The 21292-nt window shown below is 35.2% G+C and overlaps 1 protein-coding gene across 2 annotated transcripts in view; it reads left to right on the plus strand.

The window, feature by feature from the left end:
• The window catches only part of LOC149807394 (ankyrin repeat domain-containing protein 13C-like), a 113886-nt gene that overhangs the window by 22666 nt on the left and 69928 nt on the right, over window positions 1-21292 (plus strand). For both annotated transcript variants that reach the window (XM_089966224.1, XM_089966232.1), the window contains exon 3: window positions 11175-11279. In XM_089966224.1, coding sequence (XP_089822350.1) covers window positions 11175-11279 — 105 coding nt within the window. The remainder of the gene's footprint in view (window positions 1-11174; window positions 11280-21292) is intronic.

The following is a 21292-nucleotide window of genomic DNA, read 5'->3' on the forward strand; positions in this document are numbered from 1 at the left end:
TAAGCGCAAAATAAACCAGTTTACTGAACACCTGGGGTCTGGTGGTTATTTGGTTTATCTCAAAATAGATAATAGAATGTTTCTTCATGCAGGTGGCTCATTCTGGAAATGCAGATGCAGTATAAAGTTAATTGTTAGAAACCAGAAGACTGGAGTTGAACTGGTAGATTGTGTGTATTTTTACATGAAGTGTTTGGGTGGTATAGGTCAAAATAAAGCTATGCAATGAAGCCTCAATTACTGAGTCTTTTGTTTATCTGGGTTATTCAGTATCAGTACCATAAAATTAAAAAAACAGAATTTCTCAATTATTTGCTAATGTGATTCTTAATCCAGATTTTCTTTAATCCATTCAGAAGAGGTCATGGTATTTTGATCTTCACTATTAATGTTACAGTTAAAGTGGGGTCTTGTGATATGTAATTTTTATTATTGTAAGTGGTTTGTTAGGCTTGAAGTACATTTTACTTGGAAAATTGTTCAAACTCTTTTTTTCCTTCATATTTAATATAAAACTAATTGCAAGTACCAGAAAGTATGACATGGTCAGCAAAGTGCTTACTTTATCTCAAGTGAAAGATATAATTTTTTTCCAGTTTCTATTACAGCTCATTTTTCAGCAGTTCATAATTGTCACTTACCAATGATACATGATTGAATGGTACATGCCTGTTACTTACCAATAAAGAATATTTCAGTTATACATGCCTGTTACTTACCAATAAAGCATATTTCAGTTATACATGCCTGTTACTTACCAATAAAGCATATTTCAGTTATACATGCCTGTTACTTTCCATGATACATGATTCAATGATACGTACCTGTTGACCGCTCTGGTAGCATAGTGGTTAGAGTGTCCGCCATGCCACGGATGCTGGAGGTCGTGGGTTCGAACCCTGGCTGATTCATGCCAGAGACTTGTAAAAATGGTACTAGCAGCTGCCTCTCAAGGCGCTCAGCATTAAGAAGTTAGTGCTAGGACTGGTTGGCCTGGCATCAGTATAATGTGACTGGGTTGGACATCATGCTACATATCTGTGACATGATGCCCCAGTGTTTGACATCACTGTAAACTGCCACACTGCAGACATTATAGTGATATGACTGAAATTTTTTAAAAGCTACTTTAAAAATCCCAATCACACACACACATACATACCTGTTACTTACCAATGATACATGATAATTGTAGACTTATCAGATCATAGTATAATACTTTAAATTATTTGGTTTGGGAGTAATTACATTTTTAAAATTCATGAATTCAGTAAATTCAGCATTATCAACATAAAATATTTTGTAGTACACATAATGAATTACATTTCTAGAATCTTATTATCTTGCTTAATTTGCAAACATTTTATGCTCATTAATGTTTTATTATATAATGTATAAATTGAAACTCTTGATGCTGAATACTGAATCATTCTGATGGTTAATGGCATTTTTATAATCACATTTCACATAGTATTATCAGCACTGATTTTTTTTTTGTTTATAGAGAACTAAAATTACTAAATCAGAGAGAAAGTAAGGGCATCATTTGTGTGAAGTTCTAGGTGACCCACTGTTATGTGTTGGGGTGGGATGCTCCCAATATTTATTTGAATTACTGTGGAATTCCCACCCTGGCTCATTTTTGTAGGAAGTGAAATTAGTGATAGAGAGAGGTAAAGCTCCGAGCCCCCAGTCACCAATACCGACAATTAAATTATTAAGAACACGAAGGTGAAATTCAAAAGAAATACCAATCTTCTTCCTCTCGACCATGTAACACCCTATTTCATCACGTGATTATAGTGTGAGATGGCTTTCCCCTGTACTTGGTTTCTACTCATCTATGTTTACTCAGCCAATTCCTTTCCTTCTTCTGGCGTTCTCCGTACTCCAATTCTTCCTATCCTCTTCCCCTTTTGTCTTCTTTTCTCCTCCTCCTTCTCTCTCTCTTTCTCCAGCAACTAGGCTTGTTCTTGGCCTACTGCCTTGTTCTTTCCTGTCTCTCTGAGACTCGGGACTTGACTACCTGGTAGTTCTGTCCCCAAAAGCTTCCTACGAAAAACACAAGGATCTTAGCATTTGTGTTAGCCATCTCACCTCACACTACATCAGCAATCAATCATCAGATAAAGGCTATCTACATCTTCGGTCACGCATTCGTGCACATCGAAAAACCCACACGTTCTTATAGAAAACAACGTTGCAATAAAGAGCGGTATCCTACTTAACATACAGACATCACTAAATTGCGTCACATATATTCTTACTCTCGTTATTCTCAACAATATCACAACAATCAGACACATTTCTGTACATTACACTCCCACAAGTGTACACAAATATTCAAATATCCATATTATTTAATTTTACACACTGCAACCATTTCTAAATTTACAATTCAATTCAACAGTTGCAAAATCTAGAATATCACATAAATAAATACACTAGTTTACCACGAAGTAACTAAATAGCGAATTACAATATTAATTATGATGAGCTAGCAATCTACATAATCATAGCTCTTTTCTCAAGTACGCATGTAAATTGAACAATACATAGGTAATTCTACGTACTAACAATTCTAGTAAGTAAATACACATACTGCACATAATTACAATTACAATGCCATAACATTCTGCAACAATTGAGCAAATAACTCACTGACCTTTACGAAGCTTTCAGTCCTTTAAAATGTACTAAGTGTTTTCCCGCTAAATCACGAGTGGCTCCCAGAGTGAATATATTTCTGCTCGACCAGTACGAAGGCTTACAATCACTAATTCGTTCCCAGCCCAAATGACTGTTAAATTCTGGTTCAAATTGATGGCCCCACCCTTTTTCAGTTCTGATTGGATATCAATTCTACCCCAGTCAGTCCAGCTTAACAGACGAGCCTCAGGCCATCTGTCAACGCGGGGAGATTTACAACAGCATCAAGGGTCCTTTGTTCTAGAACAAAGCTTCTAACATCTACATGTTAGTTTTGACACCTAACGAAGAGAACTCTTGTACAAACACGAATCGCCACGACAGTGCAGGGTCGACATACTCATGGCGCTAACCCATTCCTTTGTTCCTGACTTACGTAATCGCGGGCAGGCAAATGTGACAATTTGGACCATTATGGCATAGTGTATTTGCTCTTGTGTACATTTCTGTTTGACTGCTTTGGTGGCCTAAGTGGTTATAGCATCCACCTCAAATGCGGGAGGTCACGGGTTCAAACCAAAGTCAAGTCATTACCAGAGACTTATAAAAAATGCTACTAGTAGCTCACTTGGCACTCAGTATTAATTAAGGAGGTTAGTGTTAGGTCTGGTCAGCCTGTTGACATGATAATGTGACTAGGTGGGACATGATGCAGACATCGTGTGATATGACTTAAATTGTTAAAGCTACATTAAAAATCTATATCACACACACACACACACACACACACACACATCCCCCTTTTCAGCAATGCATTCCACCACTTCAAGATCATTCTGAATGTTTACATATAGCACTTTAGCACCAATAGTACTGATGAACTTCAGGGCAAAAATGGTGTTTATTTGGACAAAAGAAAAAAATAAAAGAAGACATTAGTGACACCTGTCTGTGACAGTCATAGACCTTTAGCAACTTTTTGCTCAGTGTAGATATCAGAAAGTGGTGAGACAATCTGGTAGAACAACACTGAGTGCACACCTAAGTGCGAACAGCCTGACCCAGATTGAGCACCAGTTTCACTAATTTCTTGAAATTTTCACCTTGGTTTTAGAGTTTAGAATATCTGTTTAATAATACTCAAGATAGTATCAGAACTTGTGTCAGACGAAGAAATGTTGGAATGGATGTAAAACACTTTAATTTTGAATACCTAGAAATCTTTGTTTTTAAAAAAAATAATGTTGAGAAATTTTGCATATTATAGTAAGTTGTCAAAGACTCTTCTCATGAGAATTTAGGATATTATATGTCTGCTGAATGTTCTGTGAGAAATTCATGTTACCAGTAAGGCAGTATGGAAGTTTTCAAAAATTAAATTTGTTAAGACATTTTGAATTATTTAGTGAAAATGGGTCACGGAGTTTATAATTCTAACCTTGAGTTACAACAATCTAATTAAAATTATTTTTTCTAATTTGCTCTTTTTATAATCTCTTATGTTTGTATTTTTAGCCAATCAAACATAACATTACAAGTGTAATGTTCTTTGTGATTGGCTGACACAAACACAGTCATTCAAGTTTTATGACTCCTGGCCTTATGATCATAAAACTCCCCAACTTGAGTAAACATAATGGTTTGGTAGCTGATATTGGAAACACTTGGTGATATATTAAAAGAGTGAAGGTTATCACAATTAACAGTATTGTTAAGATTTGGACATTTTCATCATGAAAGTCTTTCACATTAGGTACAGTATTTATGTTTGAATGTGCACTTAGTTGAGGAGTTTTTGTGAAGTGCCAGTGAAATGACCAGGCTCCTTCATGAAGATCTCTGAGGAGATTTTGTGACTATCTGGTCAGGCTTTGTTCATGACGTTTTTCTTGAGGAGTTTTTTTGAATACATGGCCATGCTTTTAATGACAATCCCTGAGGAGACTTTGTGAATACGGGGCTAGGCTTTTAATGACAATCCCTGAGTAGTTTTTGTGAATACAGGGCCATGAAGATATCTAAATAGATTTTGTAGATTTGTGAATATGGGGCCAGGCTTCTTCATGAAGATCTCTAAGTAGATTTTGTGAATATGGGGCCAGGCTAATGTCAGTTGTTTTCATTAAGGATGTTGATAAGAAAAGTAATGTGTTCTTAATTAAGTCCAACAATAATTATTTTCCACGATAATTCAGATTGCTTGATAACACCATTTACCTTTTTATCTAAGTTTTTCTTGAAATTTGACCACAAAAAAGCCCCACTGCTACATGTATTGAGAAACTTAGCAATATGGAATGTATTTTGGTATCCAGACTTAAGCTCCCATACTCAGCTGAGTTGAATCTGTGCATGTTTATAAAGTTCTTAAACAGTTGCATATAAAGATCAAAGGTTACAAGGTGACTGTCATCTGTGACTACATTGTTAAAGAAAGTTAAGCCCACAACAATATTAACTTGCAGACAGAATGTCAACTAGAATTTTCAAGCTAGCAAAAAATTTCTTAGTTTTTTTCTTTCATTATTGATGTACGGTTCAGATATAGGAAAAACAGTTAAAAATTAACATATTTGCAAACATTATGCATGACATAACTGCATACACAACCACCCCCTACCCACCTGGTATAGTCTGAGCTTCTTGGCTGTCACATCGAGTGGTGGGATCATTTTAAAAGTTACTAGCTCATAGTATATTTGCATAGCAGACAGGAGCACATGTGGAAAATGTTTTTCTTTTGAAAAACCTTCCACTGAACTACATGCATAGTTAGTGGTCGGAGACATCACACTCATTTATGATGGCTAGTTTCTCAGTACATTGCTGTGCCACTTCACTTAAACATAATGCCGGTGACTTAAATATAGTAATCAGTTTTTGGATGAGTACTCTTTTGCTGGAGGCTATATGCTCCCTTATCAGACAACTTGTCTGTATGTTTCAAGAGGCTAGTCCTCACACTGTGCTACCCTTAGTGTAGGGAACATATGGTATCACGGTACCAATTGTTTTTCCATATACCTCAATGCTAATGTTCTGTGAAATAAATATACTTTCTGTCCTACTTGGGCATGCATGTCACACACTGCCATATAGAACAATGCTAGATTGTCAATTTGACAATGACATAACCAGGTACTCCATTGCATTTAAGAGAGATAACTCTACTGGAACTAGACAGGGGTAAGAGTTATCTAGTCACAACAAGCACATTTTCAGCCATGTGCACCATATTTTAAAAAAATCATAAAAAATACAAAATATGATCTAGATAGAAATTAACACAAACTCACATGTTGCCAAGAGGCTGAACATTTTTTTAAGCCAAACAGAAAGTACAACTCTTACATAATGCACCAATCACAGCTAGTGTTGTTCTTTAATTCTGAATACAATGTTCCATACACCTTAAGCTCCGCCCACCTGGACTTGCGCAATTGGTACCGTTATACCTATAGCAAACCTTAATTTTTCCAATAATCTGTGAAATAGTTCGGGACTGTATAAGTAACAAATATACTTAGTCTCACTTGTGAAAAACAATTTGATGAGGTACTAGCCTATGTCTTATATGAATGTGTATAGAAATGTCATTGAGCTGTTTGAACTATTGTTTTCATACTTTTGCTTCACCATCAAAATCATCTTTTGAAATAAAATGAATTCTTTCAACTATGAGTTGTATCTTATTCATATCAGCACTTATTGAACTTCACATAGGTGATATGGGATAAATCACATTATGTCATATTATGTAATAACTAGGTCAAAGATCAATGTACCAAATAGTATGTACCTGTCCTACTTCAAAATGTACAATTCACCTAAAAGAAAGGAATTTATATTTGTTTGGTAGGTGCAGAACTTAACATCAGAGACCGGTGGACATGACCCAATCTTATTATAAAGTATAAGCTTTGACCACTTTACACTATCTGCAGATACAAGAGGTCACTAACCACCAGTCCTCACACAAAGGTCCACCTACCCATCCTCTTTGTAACACAAATAGTAAGCTTTCCTCCTTTGTAATGTGAATAAAATTGTTTCAATAAGCCAGTCAGTCACCAAATATAGTAAATCACAGCTTATAAGTGGTTATGTTGGATTAGGGGGTGAAATTAGGGGAATAAAATACAGAAAAATGCCAAATATAAACACTAAGTATAGCACATCAAATGGAGTTAAAAACAGGAGGAAAGTGTTTATCTAAAAGGGAGAGGTAGCTTATGATAAAGGAATTAAAGGAGGCAAAATCAGCAATGCGAGAAATGAGAAGTGAAAGTTTGATGACCTTACCTTGGACAAATATATGGGGCAGGGCCCAACAGGTCCAAGGACAGCCCAAAGGCAACTGTGCTATAACATCCCTTACAGGTACCCAAATTTCAAGTGAAGTTGTGTTCATTTCCATCTAATATAAAAGGGTGAATAATTTAGATAATATAGATACATATAAAGTATATTTCTTCTACATAAGAATTTAATAATAATTGGCATAAGATAGAGATAAACTTATCTCAGATCCAAGCAGAACATACCTTATCAGTTTTTAACTTGTAAACTTTACTGTGAGAAATTATTAAATTGCTTCTACTTACATTTGCATCAAGATTGAGGGCTAATATAATACTTCACAAATCTTCTCTTTATTTTCATAACCAGTCACTGAAAATGTGAGATTTTATTTCCTTGAAATGTTATGACTGGTGTAAGGGAGATAACTGAATGATATACATAAGGTGTGGTAACCTCTAATACAGTATCCATGTAATATAGATGAGTTCATCAACAACCTGTATTAACTTCATTGCAATTAAATTATCTCAAAATACATTACTGATAAAGTGAGAACCTAACATTTAGACTCCTATATTTAGTGGAGACCTCAAGAGTCATGTAATTTTAATTTCTAAGATGACGCAGCTCTTTCATATCACATAGTTCATATTTTCTACAATGCCGGCATGTAGAGTGCAGCCTTCCATAACCATGCAGATATCATCTCATGCCAATTTCGATTCTTGCGATGGGATGCAAAGTTTCAAGAACAGTGTGGATTTGAATGGAATGAATACGCACTGTGTGACTAAAATGGTTATCATTCTGTAATGTTGGACCGAACATGGAAATTCCACAAGAGCAGCTTGACAGAAAGAAATAAGATTAATTGAAAGTCAATAGTAGATTATAATTGGGCTTATACAAGTGCCAATGGGAAATGATGACTTAAGGAAACTGTTCTTGTTTGTTGGTATTCACTGCTACTTCAACAAAAGGGAATGCAAGAGAACTGAACTAACTACATGAACAATTTCAAAGCAGGAAAGTGTAAAAAAAAATGGACAATTAGAGCAGGACAATTCAAATCAAAGTGTGAAGGAATACCATATCCTTAATAAATTACCTAAAAATTACTCATGCCAGAACATCCCACATGGTACAAGTGATCTCTCTACAAGTGTACTTAGAGTGTTCTCTATCCTGGTTTATGGCATGCCTTACAAGAACAAGAAAGCTGTTTTTGTACACATGATTTTTCATCTTTTGCAGGTAAAATAGCCAATATTTGGCCAAAATCAACTATATTATGTTTCCATAACTTATTTTGTTGCATGCATTCCAATCTAGGAGGTAACATCACATACATAAAGGCATCAGGTAACACAAACCTATATCTATCATAGCTATAGTTATCAAAAGTCCCCATCCAAAGCCAACTTGTGCTATTTTCTGAAGATTTCATACATTTTATTCTTAAAGAACTTTCAATATTTGACCAAAACTGTTCAGCACACATTTGTTTTCCTACATCAAACTAGTATAGTTCATAAATGCCGCCCACATGTATGCGTTTCTATGGATACACTGTGAGGCTATTCTTTCCTTTAGGTATCACGGTACCAATTGTTTTTCCATATACCTCAATGCTAATGTTCTGTGAAATAAATATACTTTCTGTCCTACTTGGGCATGCATGTCACACACTGCCATATAGAACAATGCTAGATTGTCAATTTGACAATGACATAACCAGGTACTCCATTGCATTTAAGAGAGATAACTCTACTGGAACTAGACAGGGGTAAGAGTTATCTAGTCACAACAAGCACATTTTCAGCCATGTGTACCATATTTTAAAAAAATCATAAAAAATACAAAATATGATCTAGATAGAAATTAACACAAACTCACATGTTGCCAAGAGGCTGAACATTTTTTTAAGCCAAACAGAAAGTACAACTCTTACATAATGCACCAATCACAGCTAGTGTTGTTCTTTAATTCTGAATACAATGTTCCAAACACCTTAAGCTCCGCCCACCTGGACTTGCGCAATTGGTACCGTTATACCATATGTTTAGTCAGCTTATATTTAACTTTCCATTTGCTGGTGGCATCTACAATTCTATAATACTTTCAAACTGGAGATTGCTTGCCTTGCTTACTTTCATCCATTTTGAATAAGGCTTGGATATAAAGTTACATTACTTTTGTCATGCACATTATTTATCTTTCAAAAGATAAGTTTCATAACAGTGACATAGTTAACATGAAATGATGTTAATTACATTTGTAAATGTGACAGCCTTGGTGAATACATGGTCAGGCTTTTTGTGAAATTCTCTTGGATTTTTTTGTGTATGTAGGGCCAGGCTTCTTCACCAAACTCTCCTAACAGAAAACAACTGAAGTCATACTCAGACTCCAAAACAGAAAAATCATACTTATAGAGTTATTTAGTCTCACTGAAATTTAGCATTTCAGCAAAGTATGTATATATTAGGTCTGAACAGCTCATGATGTTATCAGCACAATAATTATTGTTTAGTGCATAAAAATATATATTCATGTTGTTGGTGTAGGGTTTAACACCATTTTTCAGCACATGATAGGCGATACATGGCGGCCAGTATTAATGGTGGAGGAAGAACCTGAAAAAAACCCGGAAAGAACCACCGACCACGAGAAGCTACTGGCAAGCTTTCTCACATACCCACATTGGCTGAATCCGAGACTTGAACCCACGCAGACAGAGGTGAGATGGCAGTGATCCATAATGGAGAACGCTTTAGACCACTTGGCCACTTGGGGCCCCATATATACATGTGTGTGTGTGTATATATATATATATATATATATATATATATATATATATATATATATATATATATATATATATATATATATATATATATATAAAGAGAGAGAGAGAATTGCACCCAAGGAAAGGTTTAGGTATATTTAGGTGGAGACAAAAACCATATTTGTAGAGGTAAAAATAAAACTCATTTTCTTGTAACATTTTTTCTAACCTCTAAATTCTAACCTCTGTCAGATTGTAGTTATAGAAGATCAAAATTCTTAAAATTTTAGCACAAATTCCAGTTTTTATTTACAGACATTTTCAGGACTTATGGGCTTGGTCCAATATTGGCATAATGCGGTAAGGAATGAGGGTCTATTTGGTATCTTCAGCTTATGACTGACTATAGATCAGGGGTGGGCAAACTACTACGGGCCACATGTGGCCTGCCAAGGGCTTTCATGCGACCCACCAAGGGTTTTCATGCGGCCTAGAAACAAGTCATCATTTGCACTGACTCTGTTTATGTTGCTCTGTTTATCAAATAAATGTGCTTCTTTTGAAGTTTAAGTTTAAGTTTAAATTTTCAAATATTAACAGCATATTAACAACTGAAAATTAATTATGATGTTATTTAGAAAAACCTTTTGTTTTTGCTATTTCAAATATTAATTATTTTACTTAATGAACTATGCGGCCCGTGACAAGGTGTAAATTTGTGTATGCGGACCTTGCACTGGAAAGTTTGCCCACCACTACTATAGATGAATAGCATAGGCCCTGAACTCAACAGGAGCTTTAATTTGTAGTCAAGATGGGGCATTAGGTTCATCCCATTGCACTATATTTTTGGGGGTGTTTTGGATTTGGTTTGGTGCTTCATGGCACAGCATCACAAGTAAACCAAGCAGCTGACCCAGGCCGGTCCAATGCTACAATTCAAACCTGCATCCTTTGGGTGCTCTATACCATATTTAACTTTATTTAACAGGCACAAATGCAAATAGAATAGATCCAGATCTTTCATTGCATAATGTATCAGCAGGTCAAGGTCTTTGCTGTTAAAAGATTAATAAGACTTGACCCTGATTTGACAGTTCACCATGTGACGGAAGATCCAAGTTTGTGCTATTAAAGATTGTTAAGACTTGACTCTGATTTGTCAGTTCATCGCATGTTGGCAAGTGCAGGTATATGCTATTAAAAACAAAAGTAAAATGATCATAGTAGACTCTGATTTGTCAGTTTATCTTCAGTCAGCAGGTACAGGTCTGTGCTATTTCTATAAAGTACAAGTAAGATGATAAGAGTAGACCCTGATTTGCCAGTTCACCACTTGTCAGCAGAAGGTGAGTCTTGTCTGATTACGTTTGTTTTACACATGCATATACAGGAAAAATCCAAAGTACATGTATATTGTTTGCTATTGTTACAGATATTGTGCACCTGCTGCTGGCCCATGGAGCACCTGTCAAAGTGAAGAACATACAGGGGTGGACTCCTTTAGCAGAAGCCATCAGTTATGGAGACAGACAAACAAGTACGTATGATCTTGAAAGACTACATATAAATCCTTCCATCTGTCCTTAAACATGCCTGTCTTGTGTTGTGAAGGTTTTTTTGTTGAGTGTTTTTTTGGCTCTTATGTTTTGAAGCAATCAGTATGTACTGGGGTGGGGATTTTTTGCAGTCAAATCTATAGTGTTCACTTTTTGAGTAAAATATATGGTGGGGTACAATTGTACATTTCACTTTGGGTATAATATGTGGTGCATCTTCGGAAGAGGTGTCAAATTTCAGGGCTTTATGAATTTCAGTTAACTTACATCCATCTCCAAGTCAGTATTTAAACATTTACTTTTCTTTCTGTGTGTTCTTTAAAATATTTTTTTAAAATGTTCACATGATGATTGCAATATGAAATGATGCTGTTTAAAAGTAATTGACCCACTTCCATGACAGAAGTAGAACTTATGACAGTATGTATATCGATAGATAAAGTCTGTTTAGTTAAGTATTTTCCACAATAATTCATATTTCTTTATAACTTTGTTTACCTGTTTATTCAAGTGTCTGCGTAGACTTTGACAGAACGTCAACTGCTACCTGTATCAGGAAACTTTATTGAGACATGGTGTATCACAGAATACAGGCATACTCATATCTACGATGTTTTAATAATTTCATAAGGCCAGAAAAAAATGTGTTTCATATTGCACTGGTTTTAAAATTAGGTATATAGGTATTTTTTTATAAATATTATTTTTAAACATTATGTATTTTATAATGATTTGTATATATAATGTACTAAGCACTTCAGGTACTGGGCTAAACCAGATCAATTAGACAATTAGATGCACAAATCAATTTTGGGAATTTTATTTTAAATCTTTTTTTTTAAAACATCAGGGGGAAAAAAGTGCTAGGGTTGGTAGGCAAAAAACAGGGATGGTCAGCTGACCAGGAACACATTTTTGGGGACCTATATTAGTGTTATCAAGATTAAAGCTAGAATCAGACTGTAACGTTGCCCTCTTAGTAAGAGGGGGGGTTAGTTGGTTTTGGCTGGTGTTATCTAGAGGATGACCTCCCTCAATGTTATATCCCGGTGGGAGTGAAAAAGAATAGAATTTCAACAGAGAATCGAGCAAGAATATTGGGATGAAATAAAGAAATACGAGCTCCCTTAGACAAGAAAAATGACAAACTTAATCAAAACAAATTAATAACGGCAATGCCAATTCAATCTAAATTGTGTCCAGTTTGGATTTATTTCATCATAATAACGAGTGGTGAAAAGAGTGCAACATCCACAACTGATTTGCATCACCTTCCTGCCTTGACTGTGTATCAGCGTCTTCCTATTTCATCGACTTCCTCTCTTCTATGCTTCGTCCCTTCATGGACTTCCTGGTCCTTTATTCTGACCTGGTCTTTCTTTTTTTCTTCTCAGACTTCTGTTTTCAGACTGTCCCATCTCTCAGAAAGATGTTCCTTTAAGCACAAAATTACCCCTAAATCTATGTATGTACCACTTTCTACAGTACATACATTCCCTTACTTACGTTACTCAGATGCATAAATAACTATCCGAACACTGCATAAATTCTGACTTATTACAGTATTACATTACCCTCGCTTCACAGCGACAGGTCATAAATTACCATGTGAGCAGCCTATCAAACATTACCATGTTCCTTTACCTATGCTACTACATTTTCATTTACTATTGCTTAAAATTAACAAATTCTAACTCACAGCAATCTCTAACCAACAAGATTATTTAAACATTACAAAATCAAATATAAATAGGTATTATCTTTAACTCACAGTAATCAGTATCGTCCTAACAGACAAAGGAAATTATTTCATTTAACCCTGTGAAATCCTACACATATGAAAATTTGGATCGCATGCAGTCAATTCTACCAATGAACTAATAACTGTAAAATTAAAAGGTAAATTGCATAACAACTCTTGCATCAACACATTTTCATGAAATTGAATAAATGATACATAATCTGGAACCTACCCATATCAAACACATTTGCATAAAACAAACACTCCAAAAAATAGAATATTACGTGAAATTAAATTTGCGTATCTTAATGCTGTTCTCTTTCAGAACTTGTGCATCCTAGCACTAAACCCTGTCTTTTTTTTTCAAGACAGCTACCTGGTCCCTTTCTTGTTTAACGAGGAAAGCACTATTCTCTTTAGGCATCCTCGGAGCCAAAAGTAATCTTCCTCTTTCAGGAAATTTGAAGACTAAAGAATTTTGACTAAGGTCATCACTTTAAATTCACATTGTCTTAAAGTGTATGCCTTAATTTATTCTAGCCAATCGTAGGGCATGGTTCATAAATTTTCACCAAGACAATCATTTCTTTCATCAGATTTTCAGACAACATAGAATCTGTGAAGTATGGCATATCAATTTTCGTTTGAAAATCATAATTTGACATGGGTTCCTATCAAGCGGTTATGTTTACATTCGCAGGACAGCATAGCAGTGCCCATGGTCAAATCTCTCTGTCATAAAATATAGCCTTTTAAGTTTTAACACTGACATGGGGGAGAAAAGAAGAAAGGTCAAAGTGACCCTTCACAAAGACTTTTCTGGCTTAAATGCGATAAAATTTTAATGCTGAATGCATTCAACTTTAAAGTTCAGTACAGTTCAAAATTCGACACTTCGCACAGACTTAAAGGATATCCATTTTTTTAAAAATCTGATGGTGTGTAAATTTCATAAGCATTTGTTGTAGACCATAAGTTACAAAATGTGCTTTTCATGACTACTCTGTTCAAAATAGGTTAAAGCACAATCATGTTACCTTAAAGACATAATGTAGGAACATTCAGATTCAACTTACATGCAAACAATTACAGGCATTTTCTTAATTTTCACTTTCATTATTTACAAACAATTCAGATATATGGAAATCAGTTAGCATTAGCGTATAAGCCAAAGTAATTTGCATGGTGTAAAAAAAATCCCTACTAGTATAGTCATTGGCTTGGCTCTTGAACAAAGCAGTATAGCTCATCTCAAAGTTACTTCCTTGTGTACTTAAATAGTGGATAAAAACGTATTTTGAAATTGTTTTTCCTGGCACATGTACATAAAAGCTTTTGAATCCCCCATCAGCTATATTGAGTGGTCAGAGATCATGATCACACATGATGGCTAGGTTTTCAAAATGTCACTTCTATTTCACTTTGGTCCTTGTCATACCACTCATGACTTAAAAGAGGTAATTGGCTGTCTTGTCAATATGTTTCAAGTGGTTCTTCATCACACCAGTTATACCCCCATTGTAAGAAATACATAAAGAGCATGTTTTGCAGTTTTCTTTCTGTTTGCTGCCAGCATCAACAATTTTGATATGCTTTCAAACTGAAGTTCATTTTGCCATGCTTGCCTTCAGACTTTTTGAATAAGACCAAAATACAAAGTTACATCTTTTCTCTGTGCATTCTATATCATTTGAAAGGATGACATGCTTTTTAAATTTGTATAGGTCTAACACAAAATGATCATGTTTACACATGAAAATGTACAATCTTTTATTGAGTACAATACATCCCACCCAGCCACCTACCCAAACAGGTACTCTCCTTTTTTGTTCTTAATAAATTTTGATCAGGTGTTGCATTCTGGTCAGTTTCTCACATTACATTTGGCCTTTGGTTTATGTACCTTTGTACAAAGATATGTCCTGTAGATCATTATTTTCTTCAGTTCAAGTTTCAATGACCAGGAGAAGGGAGGGATATACATTTTAGTACAGAAATACACTGCAGATTGAAATAGAATAATTTATGTACCATGAATATTTGAGTAGTATGATAATAGCCATTTGGAATTTTTATTGATCTAGGTCAAAACCCTTTTACCCTTTTTCACAAGAAGTATTTTAAACGTATTATCACACGAGTGCATGTGAACCCACCAAACAAAGCTACCATGAGGCTCCCATGTGAGGGGAAAGTCATGTAGGATAGAAGGCTTTAACAGAGATCAGTAACCAATAAATCTGCTATTATCATACTATGATATAAATGATGGTGATTATGGTTCCAAATCCTGAAGTCATATGAGTATAGCCCCATAAGTGAAGTTCTTATGAGTTGCCGCATTACACTGGCAGACATTTAATTTTTCCTGCCTGTAAATCAGGTTGTTAATACCCCAGATCTGTAATAATGCACAGAGTTGCTGGTGGTTTAACATTTCTGGCATGTAATCATTTTATCCTCAACAGCCATTGAGTACAGCTTGGTAATTGTATTAAGACTGCTTTGTGCTACCACAAGAAGTTGCAAATAAAAACATTTCAGTGTAATCAGAGCAAGATTATTTGACCCGCAAGCACTGCCTGCAAAACATCAGTTGCTTTTGATAACCTCCATCATATCCAATAGGTGTACCTCTAATAGTTGCTGTGGTCATAATTCCAGGAACACCAAGGCCAACAGTGAGTGTGGTGGTGATTCCACAATAGCATATACAATCACTTCAGTTGCTATGTTTTCATTGACCTCTTTTTCCTCAACAACATCATCTGGTTATTCTGCAGTAATACGTTCAGTGAATCTTCACCTGTGTGCAGGGTAATACTCTTGAACAGATCTGCGCGGTCTCCAAATCTGATTATATGACTTTACTCTGATTTAACACATGCATGTAATGTGAGCAAGTGGAATTTACAGTATTCATAATGGCATGTTCTGCCACAGAGTTCATGTGCTCACTTTTTATATATATATGCAGAAACTTTATCTAATTGATTGATTTTTCCAGTTACTGCTGTTTTATCTTGTAGGTATGGGTGGTATCTTAATCAGGATAATAAGTAGCCTTTTAAATTAGAGTTTTACAGAGTATCAAGTGACTGATCATATTTTTTGCATTAGATTTAACACAAATTCTAAATCAGGCCTTTGTAAATAAACAGGCTTGGTCTGTGATCATGAAATTGGTTTTTAACATGGTGCTCAAATGACCCTGTTATCAAGTCCTGCACCAACACAAATCTTATAGGACTTTGTACGTTTATATACAACCACCTCAAACAATGTGGAGTGCTTGTAAAGTTTTGCAACAGTTTTTACATTATTTTTTTTTTTTTCCAATAGCTTCTGAGAATTTCACCCATTTTTTGTGATGCTTCACTTCTGCATCATTGCACATTTCATAGTAGAAGTTGAGTATGGATGCCATTGTTATATTATGATGCTGAAATTATATCTTTAATTAATTTACTCATTGTTACATTGACTGTCACTGTCTTCACAACTCATTTTAACGTCTTCATTGTTAGGTTCACTCACTGACAACTCATTCAAAGTCAGCAATTTAAGTTTCCTTGCACAATATCATACAATGACCTTTCATTATTTTGTTATAACCTTGCTTGAGTTTATGTTGTTGTTCAAATACAATTCCTGATTTGATTAGTTTATCAAGGTTCTTTGGGTACTTATTTGAAAAATTATACATCTTTTGAGTGTATTTAACAAATTTGTCTGATTTGATTATTCATGAATAAAAAAGCTTTGTATTTATCATCATAGGAAGTCAGCACCAAACTTAAACAAAAGCAATGGAATCTCATTGATTTTGCTTTTCAGATCTGATCTGTGATCAGAATATTTTCATTGTGCCATGAAAAGTTTCCTGTTCTGCAGGAAAAGTTACTTTATGCTGGGTAAAAGGTGACATAAAAATGCAGATTAATTTTACAGTCTCTTGAAAATGAATATCCTACTGTTGAAGTTTAAGGTGGGGTACCTCGCAAAGATGTTTGTGAACAATGTTCACATGCTGACAGGTTTTCACATCCCTGTGGCAGCTTCATTATATGATTATGTTTGTTGTCTCAGGCAGACCAACATCTAGGTCAGTTAAGGTAAATGTAGCATGCAAACAATTCAAAATGCCTATTGTCATACTACTATTTTTTTTGTCTCGGTATACTGCATTGTTTCTGTTCATACCGCGATACATCTCACAATATACTGCAATTATATTTTAGTTGAAGAATTTGTTTTATCAATGGTAAATATTGCATAAGTTGTCACTGTAATTAAAGTGGAATGATTCAGTTTACAATAGAGCTGGCACAATGTACAAGTCATAGTGTTTACATTAGAAAGTTTCCAGATGTCAGATTTTACCAGAATATTTGGCACAATTAACATTCCTTTTAGACGTCATTGGTTCATATGTGGTACATGACAACCATGTAAGAAAAGGTTTATAAATATGAAACATAAATTTGTAAGTTATATAGCCAACTGCTTCGGTGGCCTAGTGGTTAGAGCTTCTGCCTCGGATGCAGGAGGTTGTGGTTTCGATCCCCGGCCAAGTCATGCCAAAGACTTATAAAAATGATACTAACAGCTACCTCGCTTGGTGTTCAGCATTAAGAAGTTAGTGTTAGGACTGGTCGGCCTGGTGTCAGGATAATGTGACTGGGTGCGACATCATGCTACATGTCTGCGACATGATGCCCTAGTGCTAGGCATCATTGTAAACTGCCACACTGCAGACATCATAGCGATTTGACTGAAATATTGTTAAAGCTATGTTAGAATCCAATCACACACACGTTTATACAGCCATTGTGTAAAAAGAATGTTAAATAATTTTTTTAAGTATTTTGTCTTGGAAAATGAAAACATGCTTTTGATATTGTTTAATTAGCAACAAGAATTTCCATACAGTCCATACTGACAGTACAAATATAGTGGTAAATACCTTTGAAACAAAATACCAACAATAAACAGGTATGTTGTTAATAAAGCTTGCCTCTGTAAACCACACAAAACAAAAATAGATTTGCCAGACACCCTGTCAAATTATCATGTGTCTGTCTCTTGGTAACTGCTTCTTCAATGTTTAAAATGAATTGTTTTAAAGGAGTTAGGGTCTGGGGTATTAAAGATTTGTACAAGTGTGTATGTGTCCCTCTGTGCATATGTACAGCATCAGGGTGTGTTTAGACTTTAAGTTCAATTTTGCATCTGTGTCACTTTTATATATTCATACCCATTCAATAATTATGTTGAGGAAATCCAATGAAATATGAACAGTATCTTTAATTCCAAACTTGGTCACTATGACCTGTGCTTTCCCCTTCATTGGTGTTGGAAAGATAATATATGAATGTGTCTCCATCAATGTTATTATTGCCTCATAAACAAAATTCTAGGAATATGGATGATAAATTATCAGGATATACAATCCAGTTTTTCTGTTGAAATTATTCTAGTGGAATGTAAGAACTCAACTCAGAAATATACAACTGGGGAAAACAAAATGGCAAAAAACTTCCCCTTCAAACGGTAAAGTGTTAATATTTAATTTATGATTTAAATATATGAAAAAAAGATTTTGATTAAATTCAAATGAGTTACTTTGCAGTTTATTTATCAATATAAATTATCCACAAAAGAAGGCTAGATTTTGATTATTAATGCTGATTTGCTTGTCATCTGGAGATGATTTTTGGTTTGGATCAAGAGAGATAACTGCTACAACTAGCATGATGTTTGTAAGCTATCATCTGTATACTCAAACGATGGCAGTTAAGAGATATCAATGGCAGTTAAGAAATTATTATGTATTGCTCGTTGAATAATAAACTTATGTGAAGTTTATGAGGTAATAAATTCATTACATGTTAGTTGCCTGTTGTCTATGGGTTTTTTAGATTTTCATTACATTGTGTACATCCCAGTAGACATATACATTATAACTTGATGAAGGTGTATTAACAATTTGTACAGCACTCATGCCTCGTTTAAGTTCTGTGTTAAACTGAAATTCACAGGTTTGCATGTACTTTAGCATAACTTTGCCAGCAAATGTATTTGTATTAAACAGTCATTAGAATAGTTTGGTCACTTTGACTTCTGTTCCATATATTTCTGACATCTGTTAGTTTTAAGGTGATATTTCATTGGTAAGTTACACCCATAGCTTATGGACACAATCCTAGTATTTTCTTGTTTTTACATATAGATCTACTGGTCATAGAGAGAAGAGCTTATGGTATTGCCTGTTTTCTGTTTTCCATCATCCAATATCCTTTTCTCTGTTATTGTTACTCCTCATAACCCTAACTGCTATGAAACTATGCACATGCATTCATTTCAAGGTCTAGTTCATTCTAAATGAAGATGATGTACAAACCATTAGAGATAAGCTTGACAACACAATTTCAATTGACTCGTCGTCACCATACTGTTGGGATACTGAATTTGAGCGGCAACCATTAGCAGCATTTGAACCTGTCTCTATGGATTTTGTATGTACAATCCTGATGAAGAGTGCACCAAAGTCATGTGAACTTGATCCAATTCCAACATCACTGCTGCTTGAGTGCTTAGATCCAGTATTAACTTCACTAACTGATGTTATTAATACCTCTCTCTCATCCGGGGAATTCCCATCATTTTTCAGAACTGCCATTGTAAAGCTTCTCTTGAAGAAACCAACACTAGACCATAACGATTTAAAGAAGTACTGCCCAGTTTCTAATCTCCCATTCATATCAAAAATCTTAGAAAAGGTTGTTCTATCCCAGCTTGTATCTCGTCTAAATTCAAAGTCTTTTTAGCAATGTACAATCTGCATATTGCCCTTCTCCACAGTACTGAAACTACTCTTCTAAAAGTAGTTAATGACATTCTCTCTGCGTTGGATAGCAGAAAGGTTACAGTCCTCACCCTCCTTGATTTGTCTGCAGCATTTGACACAATAGACCATGATATATTACTTACCGTCTCCAGCATGTATTTGGCATTCATGATACAGCCTTACTGTGGTTCAAGTCCTACATGGTCAACAGGACACAAATTGTATCTGCAAATGGAATACACTCCAGCCCAGTTGATCTATGTTGTGGTGTTCCACAGGGGTCTGTTCTTGGACTTGTTCTCTTCATTCTGTACACTCAGCCGCTCTCAAGTGTCATAGATCATCATCCAGTGTCTCACCAATTGTACGCTGATGACACCCAAATATACAAATCTAGCCACCCAACTGAAGTTGATGCTACCATCCAAGGTGTAGAGAGGTGCATTTCTGATGTGAAATCATGGATGACATGTAACAAGCTGCAGATGAATGATGATAAAACTGAGGCCATTCTGATCACAACACAAAGACTTTCTCATTCACATCCTTTACCTCAGACAATAAATATCAGCAATGCCAACATTAAATTCACACAATCAGTACGAAACCTAGGTGTTACTCTGGACAGTACTCTCACATTGCACCAGCATGTCATGAACATATGCAAGGCTGCATATCTTGAGCTGAGACGCATCAGCACAATTCGCAAATATCTTTCAGTTGATGCCACTAAAACACTTGTGTGTTTATTAGTACTTTCAAGACTGGACTATTGTAACTCAATTCTCTCTGGTTCATCTCAATATCTACTCCAGAAACTTCAAAAAGTTCAAAACACAGCTGCTTGGATCATACTTAGAGTACCACGATCAGAGCACACCTCCCCGCTGCTCTGTACCCTACACTGGCTACCCATTCGATCCAGAATCAAACACAAAATTTGTTCTCTGTGCTACGTTTCACTGTCGGACTCTAGTCCAACATACCTATCTGACTTCACCCATGTGTACACACCAGCAAGATCCTTACACTCCTCTTCTGACAATCATATACTCATTATTCCCACTATGAAAACCAAGTCATATGGTCAGCGTTCTTTTGCATACCAGGGCCCAGCAACGTGGAATGAATTGCCCACTGAACTTAGACACAAAGACACAGTGATCACATTCAAGAGTGCTCTCAAAACTCAACTTATTTCGACTTCAAGAACAAACTTAAAGATCTAATAATGTTTCCTACCTGAAATATTCTCAGCATGTTTTTTTTTATTTTTTAACGTTTTTTTCTTTTAATTTCATGGTGTTTGTTTTTGTAGTAATATTATTATATGTTTTTTATCTTATAGGTGTTGTCTAATGTCGTAAAGCGCTTAGAGCTTCTAAAGATTAGGCGCTATACAA

The sequence above is a fragment of the Sinohyriopsis cumingii genome, chromosome 1 (genome assembly GCF_028554795.1).
Source record: "Sinohyriopsis cumingii isolate HCF-2022 chromosome 1, ASM2855479v2, whole genome shotgun sequence".
In the NCBI taxonomy this organism is placed as follows: Eukaryota; Metazoa; Mollusca; class Bivalvia; order Unionida; family Unionidae; genus Sinohyriopsis; species Sinohyriopsis cumingii.